Consider the following 21,891-nt stretch of genomic DNA (forward strand, 5'->3'; position numbering starts at 1 on the left):
CTGATTATATCAGTGCGTAGTTTACCACACTTGTAATCGTAGGCAAATGTTCCAATTAGCAATGAGATGCTCTTTAGCAAAGGACAAGTTGTAGCTCCACTCTATAAAGTGCAGATGGACAATGACTTAAGACACCTTTCTTTTTCTTATTTCTTTCTCTTTTTACCTTTGTTCTGCCCAATGCTGCAGTTTGAAGAAGTCCTCTGCTGAGCTGAAGAAAATATTAGCAAATGGCCAGGTAGGTATATTGGTGTGGGGCTGGCTGCAGGTGCGATAGATGCCTGCCTGAATTCAGACATGCCTTGTGTGCTCAAATCACCCGAGAGATGTTTACTGCTCACTTACTGGTAATGTGTTCTTTTAATAAAGTAGAGGCGAAGGCAGGCACAGAGCTTGCGTGGTGGAGGAACCCCTGTCCTGATTGATTTGGATTGGCACGCCAATTTACTTCCCCTTTTTCAAAATGCACTAATCGGATTTAGCTCCAAATAGATTGAAGTGCCTTTCACACCCGCCACTCGGTTGCCTCAATTTAGGGGAGAAAACGTAATCAATTTTGAATAGCAAAACAGGGTTTCTGCTTTGCTAGCTGTTTGCTAGCTGCCACCCAGGAGTGAGTAGGAAAGGGGTCACTGGAGGGGAGCGTCCCTGGAAGCTCTGCGGAAGGGGAACATCATAAAAACTGCTCCCACGTCTGCAGGGAAGGCGACGGGCGAGAGAAGAGCCCGGCCAGCCCTTCCCGGCCACTTTGATTCAAACAGGAAGTCCCAAAGTCGCATCGTGGCTTTAAATATACCCACGAAATAAAAATACCTCAAGGCTGCGGGATTCTTCACTAGCCACATAAATAAGTTTTAATGTTTGTCATGGTGAAACCCTTTGATAGCCTTGGAGGCAGCCCCTGTCCACGCCGATCAAGCCTGCCTATTAGACGCTATTGACTGAGACATCTGTGTCACTGCAAATAAAAGACTCTTATTGATTTTCTTAACTGCTGTTCACTTCCCTTCCGAGTTTCGAAGGCTGAAATCTTAATTATCTCAGATGCGTATTCAATGCCTTCACACAGTGACCTCCCCAAGCCTCCTTGGCATTTCATGAATCAAGCAGTGGTAGTTGAGCATGTCAAGAAGACAAAAGCTGGTCTTCACGCGTGTCCTTCAGCGGATCACCTGTAAGGCTGCTCTCTTAATAGATGAGGGGGGTCCTGCCTGCCTTGCTCCACTTCAGGCTTACTTATTTGCAGTCAGAAGCGTTTAAATAAAACTTAAGAATATGGATTTTGGCTCTTCTTTTTTAAGCATAGTCTTACCTGAAAGAGAGACACAGAATATGTTTAAACCCTTTGTGCTGCTGCTTTTAGTTTTGTTCCCTGCATTTTATTTAATCTTCAACAGCTGCTTGTCTGTAATAAAGGTAATATTTCAAGGGTAGAGAAGGGAATGAACTATTATTAGACCTTTTTTGAAAGCCTCATCTTGAAAAATGATGGGTTTTCAGTATCCTTAAGTGAGGTAAGGAGGTTTTTAGTTAGGAAGGAAAATGCTTTTTGGAGGAGGGTTTGGGATGCCTATTATGACTGAAGCATACTGAAGATTTACTTAAGATGGGAGATGGATTTAATTTTCAAATTGTGCAGGGCTTCAAGTCGCATTCTTTTCGTGTTACTGAATGCTTGGCCTAAAAAAATGAACAAAGAGCTGGCTTTTTAATTTAAAAAATGCATTAAGTACAGGTAGTCCTTGACTTATGACCACAATTTAGCCCAAATTTTCTGTTGCTAAGTGAGACATTTCTTAAGTGAGTTATGCCCATTTTACAACCTTTCTTGCCACAGTTGTTAAGTGAATCACGACTGTTAAGTGACTCCCCCCATTGACTTTGCTTGTCAGAAGGTCGCAAAAGGGGATCGCGTCACCCCAGGATAATGCCACCGTCATAAATACGAGTCAGTTGCCAAGTGTCTGAATTTTGATCACGTGACCATGGGAATGCTATAACGGTCATAAGTGTGAAACACAGCCATAAGTCCCTTTTTCATTGCTGTTGTAACTTTGAACGGTCACTAAGCGAACTGTTGTAGATTGAGGACTCTCTGTAGCCGCTCTGAAAGCCTTCCGGGGTGTGTTTCTGAGGCTCCCAGTCATTTGGGTGAATGGTGATCCCTAAGGACCCCTGGGAACCCCCAGGTTGGAGCCCAGATTGGGAAGGCAGGCCGCCCTCTGGCAGAAGAAGCGCTGGGAGGGAGCCCCATGGTCTTGTCCAAGGAGCCCCCGGGAGCAGAGCTCCGGCTGAAAGCAGAAGGCCGAGAGGGGCTGGCGTCCACACCTCCCCCGTCCCCATTGAGAGGACTGGTACCAGGGATCGATCGATCTATCTGGTGCCAGGAATGAACTTGGCTTTGAATTATGAGGGATGGACGCATCTGGACCTGATCCAGGCTGGTCCTATCTTGCTCCACTGATGTTGGTGAGAACCTGCCTAACATAGGCGGACCAGTGGAGGAGAGGGTTAAATTGTGAGGTGCCCTAAGAGCTCTGCTGTGCTGATTTTCAGATGGGTGGACTTCAGCTCCCAGAATTCCCCAGCCAGCCATGCTGGGAGTCGAAGTCCACCCACCTGAAAATTGCCAAGGTAGAGAAACATTGTCTCCGAGAGCGCGGCCTCCTGCCTTCTGCTTTGAAGCATTAATGAAGACTTTAGTTGCCCGAAAGCCTCCACTTAGGTTTAATAAGGAATTCATATCAATCATTAACAGAAAGGGGACATGATTCTTCAAGATAATCAAATATTGACAGGCTAGAAATAGCTTTCTGCCGAGGTTCATTGACATAGGTTATGCGGTATACATATTTATTTCTTTTCTGTCACTCAGAGAAAATGCCGCCAATTGATTGAGCATTGACGTAGTGTCAACAGTTCATAAGAAACATTGGACTGGCTCATGTTTTCCGATTAGTCCCTGCTCCATGAAGTGGGATTTACTAAATCTCTTCAATTGTCTGTTCATGGACCGTGGCTGCTTTCTGAAGCCATTAGGACTTTGATTGGTTCAGGGGAGGGAGCCCGTACAGGGCGAGGCTCCTGCCGTAGCCGGATATATCAAATAAGGATTAATTGAGCATTTTTTCTAATGATTTACAAGAGATGCCTGCTGATTCTTTCCAAGACAGCAGATATAAACAAAGACTATTTTATTTGCTGATCCATAATTGGATACTATTTCACTTTTGGTTCATTCTGTTAATATCAGCAGCCGATCAAGATTGCATAAGAAAAAATAATGTACTGGTGCTTGCTGCAAAGTTGGTAGTTATTAGGATTTGATTGATGCCTTCAGATTCTCAAACACAATAAATAAATTGCTAGGAATCCTTGACATTTCTCGCTGGGTTTATGAAGTTTTCTTATTTATTTAGTGCGGCTTTAACCTGCCTTTCAGGCAATTATAATCTCCCAAAATGGCTCTAAACAATTAAGAAAAGAGAGAGAAGCTTTATTCCCAAGTTCACAATCTCGGATTTCAAACATACAGAGCTCTAGTGCTTTGCTGAGATATGGGAGCTTTCTACTTCTGGTGACCGTCAAACCCAGCCATGGTCAGCTTGAAGACGCGTTCACTTTGGAGTTGAATTGGCACATCCCAGAATTGAGCCAGGGCACATCTGGAGTAGGTTATTCTAGAGACTATGGTTCCATTGCCTTCCTTCTTTTCTCTTTTGCTTCTGAGTCAATAAATGCGCCCACACAGACCATCCCTCATGGCTGCCCCTGCGAGGGTGGGCAACATTATGCAGAAGGCAGAAAAGGCGTCAGAAATGGGAAACAAATTAAAGGGGAGGGAGGGAGGAAGGGAGTTACTAGTTTATGTCAGCACCACTCACTCTGTCTTCCCATATTATTATTTCCTTGAAGCATGCTTCCTTCCACAATGTGCACATTCTGCTTTTTCTTCTTTAAATCTTTCACATTTCTTTTTGAGGAACACATGAACTCCATTCAATCACAACTTTCACCTTTATCCTTCCCCCTCATTCCATTCTTTCTTTGTTCATTTGTTTTGTAGTTTGATCTTTGTTCTTTCTTTACCAGTGTTTGTCAACCTTGGCATCTTTAAGATATGTGGCTTCAACTCCCGGAATTTCCCAACCAACCGTGTTGGTTGGGGAATTCTGGAAGTTGAAGCTCACGCCTTAAAGTTGCCAAGGCTGACAAACACTGTGCTACACAATCAGATCTTATCAACCAATTTCTCTTAAAGGCTGCTCGCTCTCCTAGGAGAGTCCGTATGGTTTCAGCCTTGTTCATTCTCCACTGCACTGCATCTTGGTTTATGCAGACACATTTTAAGTATCCCATTCCCACTGTATTTAACTTCATGTTTTCCAGAATTCTCACTTCCATATAATAAAGCCAGCAGAAATGTGGTCTCATTTTTGCTTCTTTCGATGCTCAGTTCACTTCCTCACCACTGACTACATAATTTACTACCTTTCCATTAGCATTGGCATAAACCAAAATTTCTTTTCCCCCTTTTTAATAAGCATTCTACATTGCTAAACCAATTCATGTACTTTTTTTTAGTTTTTGGTCATTTGTAAAATAAATATTTTGTAAAATGTGTTAGTGATGATGGCGGAGCTGTTGGTCTTTACTTCTTGGCCTGTTTTCATGAAAGGAGAAAAATCTTTTAAAGAATAACCCACATTGTATGAACATTTGTTTTGATTCATGAGTGTCCATTATCTATTAATTAATTTCCATACAGTAAGTTCACTGCAACAAACTAAATATGCCAAATAAATGGCTGTTTTTGTGGCATTGCGCATCTAACAATCACAGATTGCCCAAGTTTTAGACCTGAAAAAAATATTTCCCTGGATATATACGTAATCATTGCATTGAAGGCATTTTAAGATAGGTCTTTAAAGTAGCCTTTCCAATAGATTATTTTTATCATGGTTCTGGCATGTGAATTATTTCTCACATCATATTTCTACAGCAGCCTTTTCTTACTCAGGAGAATTCATAGAGGAGCGTTTTGTTTTTCATGACGTGGCTTTGCTCCTTTATATTCGCCTGAGGCCCGATTGCCAGATTGGCCCATGATCACCTCCTGCACGTAATTCAAGGTGCTAATTTTGACCTTCGGGTTCTTGTAGTTGGGCTGGTGGCCGATCTGTCCCCGGGCTCTGCACCTGGGAAAGGCAGGTGCTACGCAGCAAGAGCGCCCGGGAACTGCACATTGAGCGCTCGCCTGCAAAGGGGGTGGCCTGTGCCACGTGGGTCAGCCCTCCGCCCTTCCTGGCCACTTGAGCAGGGCGTTGTTGTGGCTCTTTTCTGGCTTTGGAGCAGGTTTCAGGAAGTCCTCTGCGGCTGCCTGCAGGTCGGCGCCCGGGTGGAGGGCCTGCCCAGCCCCCTCCTGGCCCAGGCCTTGGCCATGCTCTGAGCTCCAGTGCCTTCCGCTCCCCTCCAGGTCGGTGCCCGGCGCCTCTTGAGCTATGTTATCATTCCATTTTGACACCTTTTATCAAACTTTAATGAAATGACCCAGGCAAACAAATTGTCATTAAACTTTCCATCACTTTGTCCCCTGGTATTGTCTTTTATAAATTGGACAGCAAATGTTGTATTGATCTCCTCGTTCTTGCAGCTGAACTTGAAATGACCCAGACGGCGGGTTGTTTATGGCCGAGAGTGGCTTCTCCTTGACACTTGCATCCCCAGCCTGACATCTCTTTTGTTTTTCTTTCTTCCTGGTGGAGATGAATGAACAAGACATACGGTATCGAGACATCCTTGGCCACGGCAACGGAGGCACCGTTTATAAGTGAGTGTCCCTCGCCCCCTTCCCCCTTCACTCCAACTTTGGGGAAAAGGAAAGGCAGAGACATTTTCCTTTCTCCAAAATTATGTCACAAGGTGGCTGGCCTTTTCCCCCCTCTATGAAAAGCTGGTGATCTTTAATGTTTGCTGGAGCTGCCTCCATAACTAAATCATATCTAGAAAAGTAGATTTTCATACACCTTTTTGGTTGAGGGTATCTGACTCTTAAATAAATCTTAGTGAAGGATCAAAAAAAGTTGCCATTGTGGACTAAAATTGCTGTTTCCAAATTGATAAAACTTTTTATTTTAAATGAAGGTGAAATACCCTTTTCCTAGGATTTTTGTATACATTTAGACCAAAATTTATAACAGGGTTACAGGCTCCCTTGCAACCAGCAAAGATTGCAATGATCAATATTTTCAGAAGGTAAAAATACTTTCTAAATGATAATACTGTATGGAAAATACGATAATAGCCATGTAAGACGCAATCCATCTGTGGACTACTTTGCCAGAAATAATTGTAATGGCTATTAGCAAAGATTATGTGCAAACATGGAGAATAATTCTGTTATCTGATACCAGAAAAAGACAATGCTGTTTTGATGCACCACAATTTGTGCTTAAGAGTGCATGCCAACATGATAGCGTAATTGTAGCTTTTCTCTTGGTTTTTATTGGTAGACGGATTGTTGAGGTAGATGAATAATTGGTTTAGTCCAACATTACGTTATTAGGCACCCCGCCCTCACGCAGTGGATCGCTTGGGCTCCTTTCAGCCACATAGGACTGACACTTATTAACTCGTAAGCCATTTCTGGTTTGTGGACGTTACACAAGCTTTGCAAACATCCTCCTTTAAGTTTCCAGATGTTCTTCAAGAGCAGCCCCAGATGAAGCACACTGGAGTAGTCTAATACAATATTACGAAAGCATAAAAAACCCTAGTTAGGATAATTGACTCATGAAGACTCACAGGTGATATATGAACCATAATGTGCGAATATGCTGCCTGCCACAACTGCCCTGTGGAAGCTAGGAACTGTGCAGGATCAAAGAACATTCACAAGCTGCAAACCTTAGGACCTCCTTCAAGCTGAGGTAGAATCCCGATATCTGATCCTGATTTCCCATTGATCAAGAAACAGCCCCTTTGTCTTGTCCAGATTTAATTTCAGCTTGTTCACCTTCGTCTGGGCCATTAGCAAAGCCAGGCAACGTTCCGCTGTATCGACAGCTTCCTTGGAATTAGATGACAAAGACTAATTGTGGTGGATCTGCATGAGCTTCCTTTGCCATTATGGGAATTGCAACAGCCTTTTGAGAATCCTGCCATTTATGCAAGTAAATTAATATCCTGGGAAGTTTGTTCTTAATGAAGTTGTTATGGATTATCTGATTCAGCTTTGGCAATGGAATGTAAGATGCTGCCTTTCTTCCGATTAGATGCTAAAAGCGGTTGATAAAGTTCATATAACTACACACTATTGTTCTTTTCGGGAGCTGTCTCATTCCAACAGGACATTTCTCCGGTTAGTCACTAAGGATCTGGATTTCCAGTTTTTCGATTGAAACTGCTAGGTCTACTCCCTCCAAAGGCATTTGCCCTCTTGTCCTTGGCTTGACCCGTCACAATGCAAGTCCATTGGCAGGTGGGAGAAACTTTCCAGAGAGGAAAGAGAGGAATTAGGGGCATGACACAGATCCTTAGAAGACTGCAGTAGGACGTGGAACATATGTACAGCAGTGGCCTCAAAACTGGATGAAGTAAAATTCCCTCAGAAACGACCTTGGGGGAATGGTGATCAAGATTTCTTCCAGAGACAGATGGTTTCAGCACACAAGACACTTTTTAAGGTTGTGTCATTTTCTTTTTGTCTGTTGAAATTCTCGGTCATCCAGGCCATGGTTGTCCCAAGGGTGCTTTTTCAAAAGGTGACTAGACTTTCTTTGTTTTTCCTTGAAGAAAAACTGAACTGAAGAAACTTCTTGGATGAGAAGCAAGGAAAAACAAAGGAAGTCCAGTTGCCTTTTGAAAAAGCAGCTTTGGGTCGTTTTCTTTTCTTTTATAATTTGAGAAAAAACACTTTCATTGGCTTATGTTGGCCATCACATTTTTCATGAAATTATCCAGTTTTTGTAAGCCTCCACTGGCATGGCAACCTCAAGCTGGTACAAATCTGGAACCCTTAGATCAGGCATGTGAGTTAATGTGGGCCTTTCCGGGCCGAGAAAGCAAAACAAGTCCCGGCTCTTAGGGGTAGCTTTGGCTAACTGGTCAGAAGTCATGAGCTGACCCTCCAGCTTCCAGGGTGCATCGATGGGCTCCTCTTGTCGTTTCCATTGTCCCCCTCAGCGCACATGTAATGCAAATAACTGGAAACAATTGCGCTCTTGCTACGTTCACGGCACACATGAGGAGAAACCCTCTCTGTTGCAGGCAAAGCCCAGTTGAAGCCCTGCGCACAGGTAGCTTGGTTTTGGTCAGCAGCCACCGCAGCTGTGGTCCTTCACTGGAGGGAACCCATGATTGTTTTGTCAAATCAATTAATTATAACTGCTCCTGATGACACATTTTGTATTTTTTGACCACCAGCATCCCACATCTGGGCTTTTTTTTTTTTTGAAAGGTGTGCAGCGTGTATTGATTTGTAACTGAAGAATGTGTGTTTGTCTGCCTCCTCCTAAACCCTGCACTGAGTCATATCCATTATGGCAATGAAATATGACCCGCGTTCAGCAAACAAGGAGGCAGTCTCAGGTCGCTGAGCAGAAACATTCAGTTTCTGTTTCCAGGTGAACTAACTATTATTGAAATAGTTTATGGAGATTGAGATATTGATCACTTTCATGCTAACCATAGCTTAAGGGAAGTGCAGCAAGTGTGGGGAGGGGGCTGGGCTCCTTGGATGACACCCTATCATGGAGTTCTGCCTATCCGTCTCTCTCTCTCTTTGTGTGTAAGGGTTTACTGCCTCTGTAGGTTTATTGCTCGAAGAGAAGGTTAGCTTGGCTTCATTTTTATGACAATATAATTATACTTCAGAAATGCACTTGATTACTCTGTGCAGCAAAATTGTTCCAGTGGATTGCTTGGGCCAATATTGCTATACAAACAACTTTTCAGTCAATTGAGTTGAGTAAAAAAATCAATATTTCTGTAGCGATATTTCTGAGGAGAACTTGCTGAATCCATTTTTTTTTGTCCTTCTGTTTGTTTAAAGAAAAGGTGGTAAATAGCTTTTATTTTCGTGTTTAGCTTATTTTTGCATTTTCCTAACTGAGGGACGATGCGCCTTTTGAAGCTAGCAGCCAGGGAAGAACCAAGGAGGGGCCCCCCCTGGCCAGCAGGGGAGAAGGCCGCCTCCTTCCCCAAGGCCTTCCAACTCATCTTGCCAGAGGCCGCTCTCTTGGCAGCCTCGAAAGAGCCCGAGAGCTTCCGGCGTTTGGCCCTGGGCGCTTGGATGGAGCCTCGAAGGTAGAGAAGAGATCACCCCTGTTTTGGAGAGGCTCGGCTCGGCTCCTGCCCCGGCAGGGATAAACTCTTACATTCTTTATTGAACGCCTCAGGTTTAGGGAGAGAAAAAATACAGTTTTGAGATGATCATGTGCTTGATCGTAAGAGAAAAGAGAGTCACTTTAAATTATGTAGTTTAATCATTGATGTACTACTTAATTAATGTACGGTAGTTTGCGTGTCACGGTTAATATAAATTTTATGTATTTTCTGCTACATTTCTGTATGGTTCTCGCTGGAGAAGACTAGTAACCAATGAGTTTGATGGTCTCTTTTCTCTTATGGTCAAGCACATGAGCATCTGAAAATTACATTTTTTTCTCTCCCTAAACCTGAGGAGTTCAATAAAGAACGTAAGAGTTTATCCCTGCCGGGGCAGGAGCTGGGCCTCGCATCCCTGGGCTTCCAGCCTCCTGCCTCCAGCACCTTCGGCCGGCCATCCTCTTCCTCCCTCCCTTATTTCCCAGAAGTTCCCCCTGGAATTCTGCGCAGGAGAGGCTAAATTCCCACCGTTGCTTACAGTTGCCAGGAATGGTCTGCTGATCGCAGCTGAGTTGTTTCTAGGGGTGAAACCAGGGTAGTTAGGCTACATACAAATTTATTACTCCACCTAATTTAAACTAGGTATTGTAATTTTTTTCTACCCTTCAGATATTTTCGAAAATCAGGTATGATGGAAAGTGCAGACTCTTGTGTATACACTGGAAAGTATTTGTATACTGCCGCATCCAGGGTATTTACTTAAATTGCTTTTTTGGAAAATAATTCATGGGAAAGGCCAAACACAGCACTAGGTTTGCTTTCTTCCACATTTTTAAACTAAGGGTGATTTACACAGCTCTAAGACATTTTTTTTTCAAAATTGCTTCCTGGGTTCCTTGAAATATGCTAACGGTGTGATTTATAGGGCAGTGTCCCCTTTTTAAAATTCGTACAGAGGAAAAACAGCCTTATATTGTTTATAACAAAGACACTTTATTGGTATTATTTGAAACTTGTCAGTGGTAAATAACACCTAGCATTTCTCATATTTTGTGAACTCTTCTGAATATTTTTCTCTGCAAAATCATGTAGCATTTTAACCTTGGTAATTTGGCCCAGATTTCAGAATTGCCCTGCTAAGTCCAGCCCTGCTGTCCATCAGCAGCTCGTCCGCCGTCTCTGGGACATTCCTAAGCAGGACACAGGCACACATGACCTCCTGGCCCCTGGGATCCAGTGGCGGTCTCAGCACCAGCAGAAGTATTTTCTGAGGCTTTCTGCAAGAGTGGAGAATCAGAATGCATAATACTCAACCTAGCCAAATAGGGACGGTGGCCCAAAACAGCACATCCCCATGAACACTTGCTGAAGTCTTCAAGTAGAAAGTGTGTGCGATTGTGTGTATGTTTGTGCATCAGATGAAAGTGACACTACACATTTACCGTGGACAGGATTAATTGATGGAGTGTCTTTAAGCGGCAGGGCGCCTTCTGGTTTGGCCTCCTCTCTGTGGGTCCAGCTGCCAGTTGCTGCTAGAAACTGCTCAATGTATATCCAGTTACGAGGCCACTGCTGTACCCCACATAAATGTTTTGTATGTAACTATGTGGGTTGTGTGTACATGTTTACTTCTCTTTGCCATGCTCTCATCATACTCTAAATAAATAATAATTGCTCAAGAGCAAAGCCTGTTACTGGCTCCTTCCGTTTCACCCTTCTTAATTTGGCTTAGCAAACCCTATTTTTTGTACTCCAGACAAGAAACCACCCACCTTCCTCTTTCTCTCTTCCAGCACATCTTGAGCATCTCTGTCTCTTCCTGCTCTCTCCCATTTGCCCAACGGGTCAGAGTCCCCCAGAATTTGCAGGGAAAATTGTTACAGGTTAACCAAGTCTGACCAGGGGTTACAATTCCCTTGTTTCCACTGACCCCAGCCGTTGGTGGCCCAGCTCATAAAATCGGTTACGCACAAAAGTGCATAAAATGAAGATGAAGTGTCTCCTCTCGCCTTGACAAAACCCATCGCCTCTGTTGAAGAAGTGCTGCGGTGAAAGTAAATAAATAAATGGACAGCAATCCCGGCCTAGTTGATGAAACTGTTCAATTAAAGCACAGACATTTACATGGTGTAATTTCCGTAAATTGCCAATGAGCCCCTTTAGACACAACCAGTGTTCAAATTGATTTCAGCATTGATTTTGGCTGAAGCTGATAAATTTCTGCTTGTTAGTTAAAGTAATTTTGCAGAAGACTTTGTACTGCAGTATTGAAGTGTTCATTTAGCTGATGGTTAAAAGAGGAGTTATTTACCGAGGGCTGCACTGTTGTTCTGAGATGCAGCAATTCCCAAATCATCTTTTACTTTTACTTTTAATTTTTAAGCTTCAGTATCCCAATCAATAGGTGACTGAAACTGATTAAAACTTATCCAACCAGCTGCCTATGGCAGTTTAATTAGAAACTAGTTGATTCTTAAATTAAACTTGTTTTGTTGTGCTCTGTACTCATCCTCCTGAAGATTCAGCAAAAAGTTAAGTTGTTCTTGATTTAAAAATAAACTAGGGATTTTGCTAAGGAACACAACCTCAAGAAATTTGATCTAAGGCTTTCTCCTCTCCTGCACAGGCATTAGCCCTGTTGATTAAACGAGGTCAGTTGCAAGTCCCCTTGATCTGCAAGACCACTGTGGTGGGGCTAACCTCGCTCCTTGGCATCTCAAGAAACATTCTGCAACGTCTTCTTGTCAAGCCTGGCAAAGAAGCAGGACTGTATACTTTGTGGAGATAACATGCTGTTCCTTCAATAAGAAACGGTCATCCTACATTACCACTCTGTGATTTAAAAACTTCTTAGCAAGTGCACAAAAAACAGGTCGAGATTCCAGGCTAGAAGCTCTCTTCCTCTTCCGGTCCTCCCCCGTCTCTCCCCCCCCCCACCCCGTTTGCCTGGGGCGGCTGGTCTTGCAGTCTTGGAAAAGTCCATTTTGGAGGCCAACGGCCTGTGGCCAGAGGGCACCTTCAAGTTAATAATGAACCATTTTGTGGTCGTCATTCAAGCATCTGTGGTGGGATTTTGGAGAGAAGGCAGGTTGGCATCGCTTGTGGCTTTGGATGAGCAGAGGCCCAACAAGGCTGCTCACTTCCGAATGTCCTTTTTTAACAGCCAGCAAGTCAGCTAATGGGCTCGCCTATTACAGAAGGCAACAACTGTCGAAGTGCTAATTTTCTGGAAACCTCTTTTCTTTTCACACGGCTGTTTCGGTACATGAAAATATTGCCGTTAAAACTCTCAAACTCTGACCATTAGCAGAGAGCTAAATCTAATCTGCCCAAAGAAGGCCTGGAACGGAGTCTCGGTATGGTTTGCTGCGGGTCATCTGCAGCTGCTGAGCCTCCTGTCCTTGCACAGTGCGTAATGTTTAGAGACACTGAACCTCTCCTGAACGAGACGGAAGAGCCTTTTGTCCTCTAAAGCTCTGCTCGATCTTGGCAGGGCCGGGCTCCAGGCGCATCAGATTCAGGGGGTTCTTCTGGGCATGGGGGGCTTTCAGGGAGGAACATTTCATGGAGCCAAGACAACAGCTGCCCGCAACAGTGTGGCATCCAGAGCGAGTGCTGGAGAGACTGGAGGGTTCCTGGCTTGCCAGAGGCCTCCAAAGCGACCAGTTTCCTCCTCCTGGTTCATCCTTTGTGCTCCAAAGGTTGGGGCTTGAGGTCCACTAATGCTCCCTGGCCCTTCATTTGAGAAGAAGAAGCTGTCATCAGGAGGGGGGGGGGTGTCTCCTACTTTGGACCACCACTACCTCATGTTTGCTTTCAACAAGCTGGTCAAAGAAGCACCCAGCCTTTGCCTCAGTGCTGGAAGTACAGGTGGTCCTCGTCTTACGACCGCAGTTGAGCCCAACGTTTTTGTTGCTAACCGAGACATTTGTTAGGTGAGTTTTGCCCCATTTTACAACCTTTCTTGCCACAGTTGTTAAGTGAATCACTGCAGTTGTTAAATTAGTAATAAGGTTGTTAAATAGATCTGGCTTCCCCACAGAATTTGCTTGTCAGAAGGTGGCAAAAGACGATCACATGACACCAGGACACAGCAACCGTCATAAATGTGAGCCAGTTGCCAAGCGTATGAACTTTGACCACGTGACCGTGGGGATGTGGCAACGGTCGTAAGTGTGAAAAATGCCCATAAGTCACTTTTTCAGTGCCGTTGTAACTTTGAACAGTCACTAAACGAACTGTAGTAAGCCGAGGACTCCCCGTAATTCCAGGCCGATGGCTTTTCTGAGCCAGTGTTTCTCAGCCTCGGCTCCTTGAAGCTGTGTGGACTTCAACTCCCAGAATTCCCCAGCCAGCACTGAAGTCCACACAGCCTCAAGGGACTGAGGTTCTCCCAAGCCCCCAACAATGTTGGCCTTTAAGTGCAGACTTTGCATCAGAAACCATAGAAGTGAAAAGGCTTTTGGCAGCTTGCCTGTTTCACCAGTTGTACCTTTCCCATTAGGGTTTAGGGGAGGGGAGGGGAAATGTGGCAGGATTTGCTCACATGAAGCGTGTATGTGTGCATTCATGTGCACCTTTGATCACGCCGTCTGTCTTTCGATGCCCCCAATAGCTCTCTTATCATCTGGGCACACTGCCTCGTCAGAAGGCCCTGCAGAGAAGCCTTTGAGTTTTCCAAATGACACCAAACGGATAATGGTCCCTCCAGGGTGCCAAACGTCTGAAGACGTAGGCAGTAGTCAAATTTAATAAAATATTTGACACAGTTGTGCCAGTGCTGCTTAAAGTTGTTCTTTGCATCTTGTTCAGAAAAGGCTCAGCATAACAAACCCCGATCGGTAGCATTTGGCAAGAGAATTCTGTGCCGTTGTTTTCTTGATGGGGGGAATTGTCTTTCTTAAGCTTGGTTTATACTCAGAAAGGAATTTCAAAATTCCTATCTGAGCTTTACTCTTTTGGCTGGGTGCCCCATTCACAAAATGCTATCTGGAAACAGGAAAGCTCCCCATTTTTCTTGATTCCGAAAGCAAAGGTCACCCTGTGGTAAGATGGGTGGCCAATGAACGAATGAACGGATTAAAGGGATTCACAAGAACAATGACTGGAAGATGCCCTTCCAAGAAGCTCTGCTTTCTTTGTGGGAGTGATTTATTTTGTACCCCACACTCACTCGAAGATCTGTGCACCTTTCATGGGTTTTATATTCTTGGTGTAACCAGCCCACAATTGTCACAAATTGTACTTCCATCATATTAATATTCCAGCAGAAGAGAATGTCTGCGGCTCAGGCCATGGCATCCTTGGTGCTGTGTGAGCCGGGTGGTTGGCTTGAGAAGTTTCACTAAGGATATATTACATTATATATATATTGTGTTACATTATATTATTTATTGTGTTTTGTTACATGTTTTATATTAATAAATAAATTTATTATATTATATTGTATTAGAAGAGATTGGACAGCCATTTGTCTGAAATGGTATAGGGTTTCCTGTCTGAGCAGGGGGTTGGACTAGATGACCTCCAAAGTCCCTTCCAACTTTTTTATTATTATTATTATTATTATTATTATTATTATTATTATTATTATTATTATTAGTTTCTAGGCGGCCCATCTCCCTCAAGGAGGGGCTCTATTAATACTGCAAGCATAGAAACTGTCCAAAATTGTGTATCAGCAACGCACAATGCACAGCAATGCACGTCATTGGTTGCTGCAGTCAACAAGGCTCTGAAACTCTTTTCTCTGTGTCCTTTGCCAGGGGAAGCAGCTGAGCACATCCATCCCCTTGTACCTGTAGGCCTCCATAACTGGGTCATCAGTGATCTCCATCGCTAGAGGGTTTTAGGAAGAGACAGGACAGCCATTTGTTGTCCGGAATGGTACAGGGTCTCCTGCTGAAGCAAGGGGTTGGACTAGAAGAACTCCAAGGTCCCTTCCAATTCTGTTATTCTGTATTCTGATCTTGACGCCAATGCAGGAAGCCAGTGGTTGAGCCAGGAGAACACCTGCATAATTTAAACGTCAACTTTGGGTTCTTCAGTTAGGGCTGAATGTGTTTTCCAGCAAGTTTATGGGAACAGGTAATTACTGCAGGAGTTGCAGCCGACCTGGAAGGGTTTGCTGTTAATTAAAGCATTGCTAAGGTGTCCAGTTTTCTTTCTGAGTAACCAAAGTTCCCATGCAGACTTCATTAATCACTTTACGAATAATGCGCTAGAGAAGGTCAAGACAACGGTGAATGTGGTGGTGGTTAGGAATAAGCCCATTTACTTTTTTCCAGGGAGTTGTGGTGCTTGCAGTATCCAGGGGTGCTCTGTGCCCCACGGGCACAGTATCCGCTTTGTGATCCCTTCCACAATGATAATTAAATGTTAAATTGCTAGTGTCAATGCTCTGTAAACTAAACCAGGTACTGCTCTTGGCTGGAAATTTAACCCAAACCTCCACGGATGACTTGGCGTGCATCATAATTAAATCATCAACTCTTTCTTTTTAATTCACTTGAAAACAAGAGACCAACCCTCCCCTTCAGAGAGGAAGGAGGGGGACGAAAAGATCGGTTTTCTTGACAAGCTAATTAAGTTGCCAAACTGCCCCGTGCAGGACATATTAAGCTAACAGACGTTAAGCAGGCTATCTCAGCAGCCTGTTTGGTTATCATTCTGCTGATCTAAAAGTCAAAATGTTTTGCCACTGTTCGTCCATAGTTTACAGTTCATTTTACCTACTCTGATGTAATGACTCTGCCTATCACTGTCGGCCTCTCAGTAATCCCTCGAGGAAAGTTAATTCTTGGTCTGAAATAATTTTTCTTATGGTGTTTTTAGGATTTACTTACCAGACCACTCATTTTAAATGCTAAAATTCCGTTTGTGAAGACCAGTAATTTTTTCTCTGCAATATTTTTTAGAGGAAGATACTTTTTAAAATTCATTAAAGCACAGAAATCAGATGCATACCTTCCCCATAGCTGGAATGGAGAATACATAGCTTTCAGATAGAAACTTCAAATGGTAGCTGACTATAAACTGAATGGAGTCAGGAGGATAATCGAACTGCAAAAAATTATCAAATATAATTCCAAGATACAGTATACCACAAGTTGTGTGGTTTCTACACAGTGTGAAATAATCAGTGAGGGCTCCTTGGTGCTCTCTGAGCTTGCTTGTTTTCTTGCAGACGTTTCATTACCCTACCTAGGTAACATCATCAGTGGTACCATAATAAGGAGTGCTGTTAGCTGCCTGTTTCTGTTCTGGCGTCTTGCCTGTCTGGGTGGGTGGGTGGGGGGTCTTAGGGATTCTTTGGTTGGGCTGTTTGCTGTTGGCTCTTCGGCAGTTTCTTGATTGGGGTCTTGCTTACTTGATTGTTGGTCTGAAGTTGACCTTGGAGCTAATCCATGCTGATCTGAGTGCTGATTAGTGGTGGAGAGATGCTTGGGTCTTTTTCTCTTTTGGGCTCGTGGATTGTCTCTTTTGCATAGTCTGTAGATGTTGTTAATGTCTACGTGCCTATTGATGGCTGATTTGTCAGAAGTAATCATTCAATTCTACTTTTTCCAGGACTCACGTTGAGTACTGTTTTTGGCAGCACATTTTAAGATGTATTCTGAGAACGTGGAACTGGTTCAGGGAAGAGAAACAAGGATCATGAAAGGGCCAGAGGTTGAGTCTTAGGAAGCTGGTATGTTTAGCCTTCAGGAAGAACAGGTGTGGGAAGCCCTCTTCCAGTGCCCGAAAGGATCCTTCACAAAGAGAGGTCAAGACCTGCTCTCTCTTGTTCCAGAGTGAAGGACGCAAAATAAGGGGTTTTAAGTTATTGGAAAGCAAATTTCAACTGAACTGTAGCAGAAAAAAACTTCCCAGCCACACAAATGGTTTGACAGTGCATCCAAGGGGTGATGGCCTCCTGATCATTCGATGTGTGCAAGCAGAAGCAGGACCAGCATCCATCTGGGATGCTTTAATTTGGATCTCTGCCAAAGCAGGGAGTTCTACTTGAGGCCTCAGTGGCCACTTCCAACTTGGATTCCATGATTCAGCTCAGACCATGGAAGCATCTGGCTGGCTCTGTGGGCATTTCCTTGTGTTGAGAGGGCTCCCTTCTACGGACACAACGCGCCCTGAGGGCTGGAAATTAGCCTTGGAAGGGTCATTGTTTTAGGCCGGTCCTCGCTTTCCGTGCTGAGGTTTGTCAAGTCTTCCTTGGGCCTTTCGTTCTGGAAAGGCAACAGAAATGGGAGACTCAGGGAGTTGTTTGCTGAGCGTGTGTGTGACATGGCTGATAGGCTTTATTCAGCTTGATAAGTCACACATTGCAAGGATTGATTTTTGTAGTTGTTTGTTGCTCGGGTATGGAACTGCCCGCATCACTGGAACTGGGCTTGTTGCATATATCACTCGAGCATACAACTTCAATTGCTCAGGGATGCCATTAGCTAGAAACTTTAACAAGCATTGTGTAAAACTGAAAATATGGCTGTGATTTTTCTTTGCTTTAAACTGACTGTCTTCTTCTTTGGATGCAGAGCAAACCATGTCCCCAGTGGGAAAATACTAGCCGTAAAGGTAAGTCTGTTCACAAATCTGCTTTAAAAGATTCCCCTGCCCCAGTCTTCTTCTTCCAGGACTTTATTACGTGAAGCCAATTTTTGCAGTGAACACACATCCGGACTGAAGGGCACAATTTATAAGTGAGGGAAGTACAAAGCAATCTCTTCTTCCTTTTCTTGGTTGTACAACTTGGTCCTGAGAGGAATACAGGCAGGAAAGACTTCTAATCTATTGCAGAACTGACAATGGTGGCTTTATGTTAGTATTATTATTTTTTTAAAAAAAACCCTACAGATTCTCTACAAGTGTTCAGGGGGCCTTTCTCCAGTGTAGTATTTAATTTGATGGTATGATTATTTAACTATCTGAAGTCAGCGTCTCAGTATATCTCATAAGTTTTCTCATCTTAGATTGTTAAATTGTGGTTTCTTCTCTTTCCTCTTGATTATATTCAAAAATTAAGATTCTTAAATGCCTTAAGAAAGAAAGTGGAAGCTAAGGCTTTTATGTCTGCTCCAGGGCTGATGCCTGACTGTCCAGCCTCTTTCTGAGGGAGAATTACAGATAATTTCCTACCAAATTCTTCTCCTCCATCATGATGTTCTGGTGGAACAACAAATTCTTCTTAAAATTGCTTCCTCTTAAGATTCATTTTTCACCATCCCCAAACATTTTTACTGCATACATAACACAATCGATCCCAAAATTTCTGTTACTAAGCAAGACAGTTGTTAAGTGAATTTTGTCCCATTTTATGACCTTTCTTGCCACAGTTGTTACATGAATCACTGCAACTGTTAGGTTGGTAATATGGTTGCTAAGTGAATCTCGCTTCCCCATTGACTTTGCTTCTCAGAAGGTGGCCAAAGGTGATCACGTGGTCCCAGGACACGGCAGCCATCCTAAACAGGAGTCAGTTGCTCTGGTTTCTACAGACAAAAACCCTCCTGTGCCATGAGTTCCGTTGTGTCCCCCATTGTGGCCAATCTCTACATGGAAGAGAAAGAAATCAAAGCCCTAAACTCCATCACAGGAATTCCACCCACTCACTAGTATAGATATGTGGAAGATACTTAGGTCAAGATTAAAACACAGGAATTGGAAGCCTTCACCAGACACATCAACTGTTTTCCTTAACATCTTCCCTTGTTCACAGATACATCAAGTTCACAAGGGAAGTTGTTAAGGAAAATAGTCTGGCCTTCCTGGACTGCGCAGTACACATTAAGGAACACAGAAGCCTTAACACTGAAGTTTACAGAAAACTTCCACAGAGAGATCTTTATTTACATTTTGATTCTCACCACCCACTGGAGACCTTCAGCCCGGTGGTGTAGGGTTCCGATCACTCCCATTTTTGTGCTCCAGTGAGTGGTGAGTATCAAAATGTAAATATTGGGCTTTGCTTATTGGAAGCCAGCTAGGAAATTATGATCACGTGACTGCAGGACACTGCAACCCTCATGAATGCAAGACAGTTGCCAAATTGCAATTGTTATCACGGGGATAGAGTGACGGTTGTAACTTTGAGGACAAGTCATAAGTCACTTTTTTCAATGGCAATGTAACTCTGAACTATCATTCAACAAAAGGACGTAAGTCAAGGACTACTTCTATTTGATTGCCAGTCTCTAAATCCTTTAAAATATTCTTTGTTGCATATGTTTAGGTCTGGCTCTTTGGCAGAGGAATAAATTGTTTCCATTTATAGATGGCAATAAAAAAAATCCCATGTAAATTGTGTTAAAAGTGTAAGAAATCAGGGTGGAGGAAACCCCAGATGTGGGTTTGTGACCAAGTCCTGGCCATCTTCTCCAAGGCCTCCATCCTCCTGGTGTGGTCAACACTTGCTAGTTGCCAGAGACTTTCCCATATCACTGAAGCACCGGCTGCGAGGCTGCAGTTCCTGGGAGTTTCTTCTGCTCTTAACTAGCATTTAAATGGTCCATTTGATTAATCATTTGTATACTGCCTATCGAACTCCCAAATTTCTTCTGAGTTGTACATACTGTAAAAGACAATTATATTGCCACAGATTAAATAAGTGAATTAAAATGGAATTGCAGCTTAATTTGACCTGTGATTTTGCTCTCATTCCCTTTAGTGGCACACACGCAACTCTGGCAAATAGATGAAGTCATCCATGACAGCCCGTGATGAATTGCCATCGCTATACTGTATATTTTAATAGCCTCTCACTAATTTAAATTGAGCACCAAGTAAATTATAATTCCGTCACTTGAGTGCTTGTATTTAACTTGACAACTCATCCTTGTTTGTCCTGGAGGTGTAGCAGAGAAAATGGCTCAGGTATTTCTGGTGGGGTTTAACCCTTTCTCCTTGAAATCCGCCTTGAGAAATCCCTTCTCTGTGGCCTGGCTGTTATTTAACAGAGAGGATGGCGTCAGGCTGGGCCACTTCCTGACAGTGAGGACAATCAACCAGTGGAACAACTTGCCCCCAGAAATCGTGGGTGCTCCATCACTGGAGATTTTCAAGAAGAGGCTAGACAGTCAATTGTCTGACTGTTTTAGCCTCCAGCCCTTTAATCATCTTTGTTGTTCTTTTCTGCACTTTTTCCAGAATCTCAACATCTTTTTTTATAATATACTAATCAAAACTGGATGCAATATTCTAAGTGTGGTCTTACCAAGACATTACAGAGTGGTATTAACACTTCACATGATCTTGATTCTATCCCTCTGTTAATGCAGGCTAGGATTGCATTAGCTTTTTTGGCAGCTGCAGCACACGGCTGGCTCATATTTAAGTGATTGTCCACTAGGACTCCGAGATCCCTCTTGCAGTTACTGCTATTCACCTAATCTGTACCTGTAATGCACAGTGTTTATAATTTGTACCTATTAATCTAATCTGTACCTTTAATACAGAGACTTTGTACACAAGGTCTGTGTAGCACAATGTGATGTATACAATGTGAATATATAATTTGGGGAAGCAGCCCTGTCCCACTATTCTATACAAAATGGGCCCCACCCCTCGTATTCTTAAAAATCAACGTACCTGTAAGTTACAGCAGCTTTCGGGCTTTCTTGTTTCATTTCCTATCTTGGCCGATACTGAATTTGTCTTCTGTGTCATCCACTCTGATCAATATCCAGCCGAAGGTTTTGCGGTGGGCAAGCTCGTCTTGAGGGAAGCTGAACTGGTTATAAAGTGAAGAGGAACATTAAAGTTTAAAATGGTCTCTTTTAGAGTCCAGAGAGGGTTAAATTTTCCTTGCTCCTCTAAGGACCAAAATTGATATAACGGTTCCAGCAGTTTACTTTGTTTTAAGCTTTCCATCCAGAAAAAAAAATGTAAGTGAATATTGTTGGCAAATGACTATTGATTTGGAGAAATGTGTTAAATGTTTTCTTGGCAGCGTTTCTATTACAGTTACAGCTTTTATAAATAACCCTAAAGCAAATTCTTGATAGAAATGGTTATGCACTTTTTTCCCTGTTTAGACAGACATCAATACTTTAAAAATGTAGGTTTAGAGATCAGCTGGATGTGAGCAAGGGATTGAAAGAAATTTCCGTTAGAAGCCAAGCTGCGGAGGAGGAGCGCTGGCTGGGCTGAATCCGGGAAGCACGACTGATCTTGAAATTCCCATCCAGATTCTGAGAAGTGTAGGCCTGGACCCTGTTTTTGCCAGGCAGGGATGGCATTTGGAGAAGGTTCAAAGCAGGTGGGATCCAGCCTCACATTTCCTAGTCTAATTGTCAGAGATTCCAGGTATTTCCAGGTATTATTTGTCCTAAAAATACCAACATTTAAATAATAAAGGTAATCTTTGACTTACAATAGTTCATTTAGTGACCGTTCAAATTTACAACAGCAATGAAAAAAGTGACTTACGACCATTTTTCACACTTACGACCATTGCAGCAGCCCAGGGTCACATGGTCAAAATTCAGATGCTTGGCAACTGACTCATATTTATGACGGTTACAGTGTCCCGGAGTCACATGATCCCCTTTTTGCAACCTTCTGACCAGC

The 21,891-nt window shown here is 43.3% G+C and overlaps 1 protein-coding gene across 1 annotated transcript in view; it reads left to right on the top strand.

Moving 5' to 3' along the window:
* MAP2K5 (mitogen-activated protein kinase kinase 5) overlaps nucleotides 1-21,891 on the top strand; it is a 118,146-nt gene that overhangs the window by 17,810 nt on the left and 78,445 nt on the right. Inside the window, exons 6-8 of the mRNA XM_015811894.2 lie at nucleotides 190-238; nucleotides 5,766-5,830; nucleotides 17,862-17,901. Coding sequence (XP_015667380.1) covers nucleotides 190-238; nucleotides 5,766-5,830; nucleotides 17,862-17,901 — 154 coding nt within the window. The remainder of the gene's footprint in view (nucleotides 1-189; nucleotides 239-5,765; nucleotides 5,831-17,861; nucleotides 17,902-21,891) is intronic.

Source organism: Protobothrops mucrosquamatus, unplaced genomic scaffold (genome assembly GCF_001527695.2).
Source record: "Protobothrops mucrosquamatus isolate PMUCROS unplaced genomic scaffold, P.Mucros_1.0 scaffold56, whole genome shotgun sequence".
In the NCBI taxonomy this organism is placed as follows: domain Eukaryota; kingdom Metazoa; phylum Chordata; class Lepidosauria; order Squamata; family Viperidae; genus Protobothrops; species Protobothrops mucrosquamatus.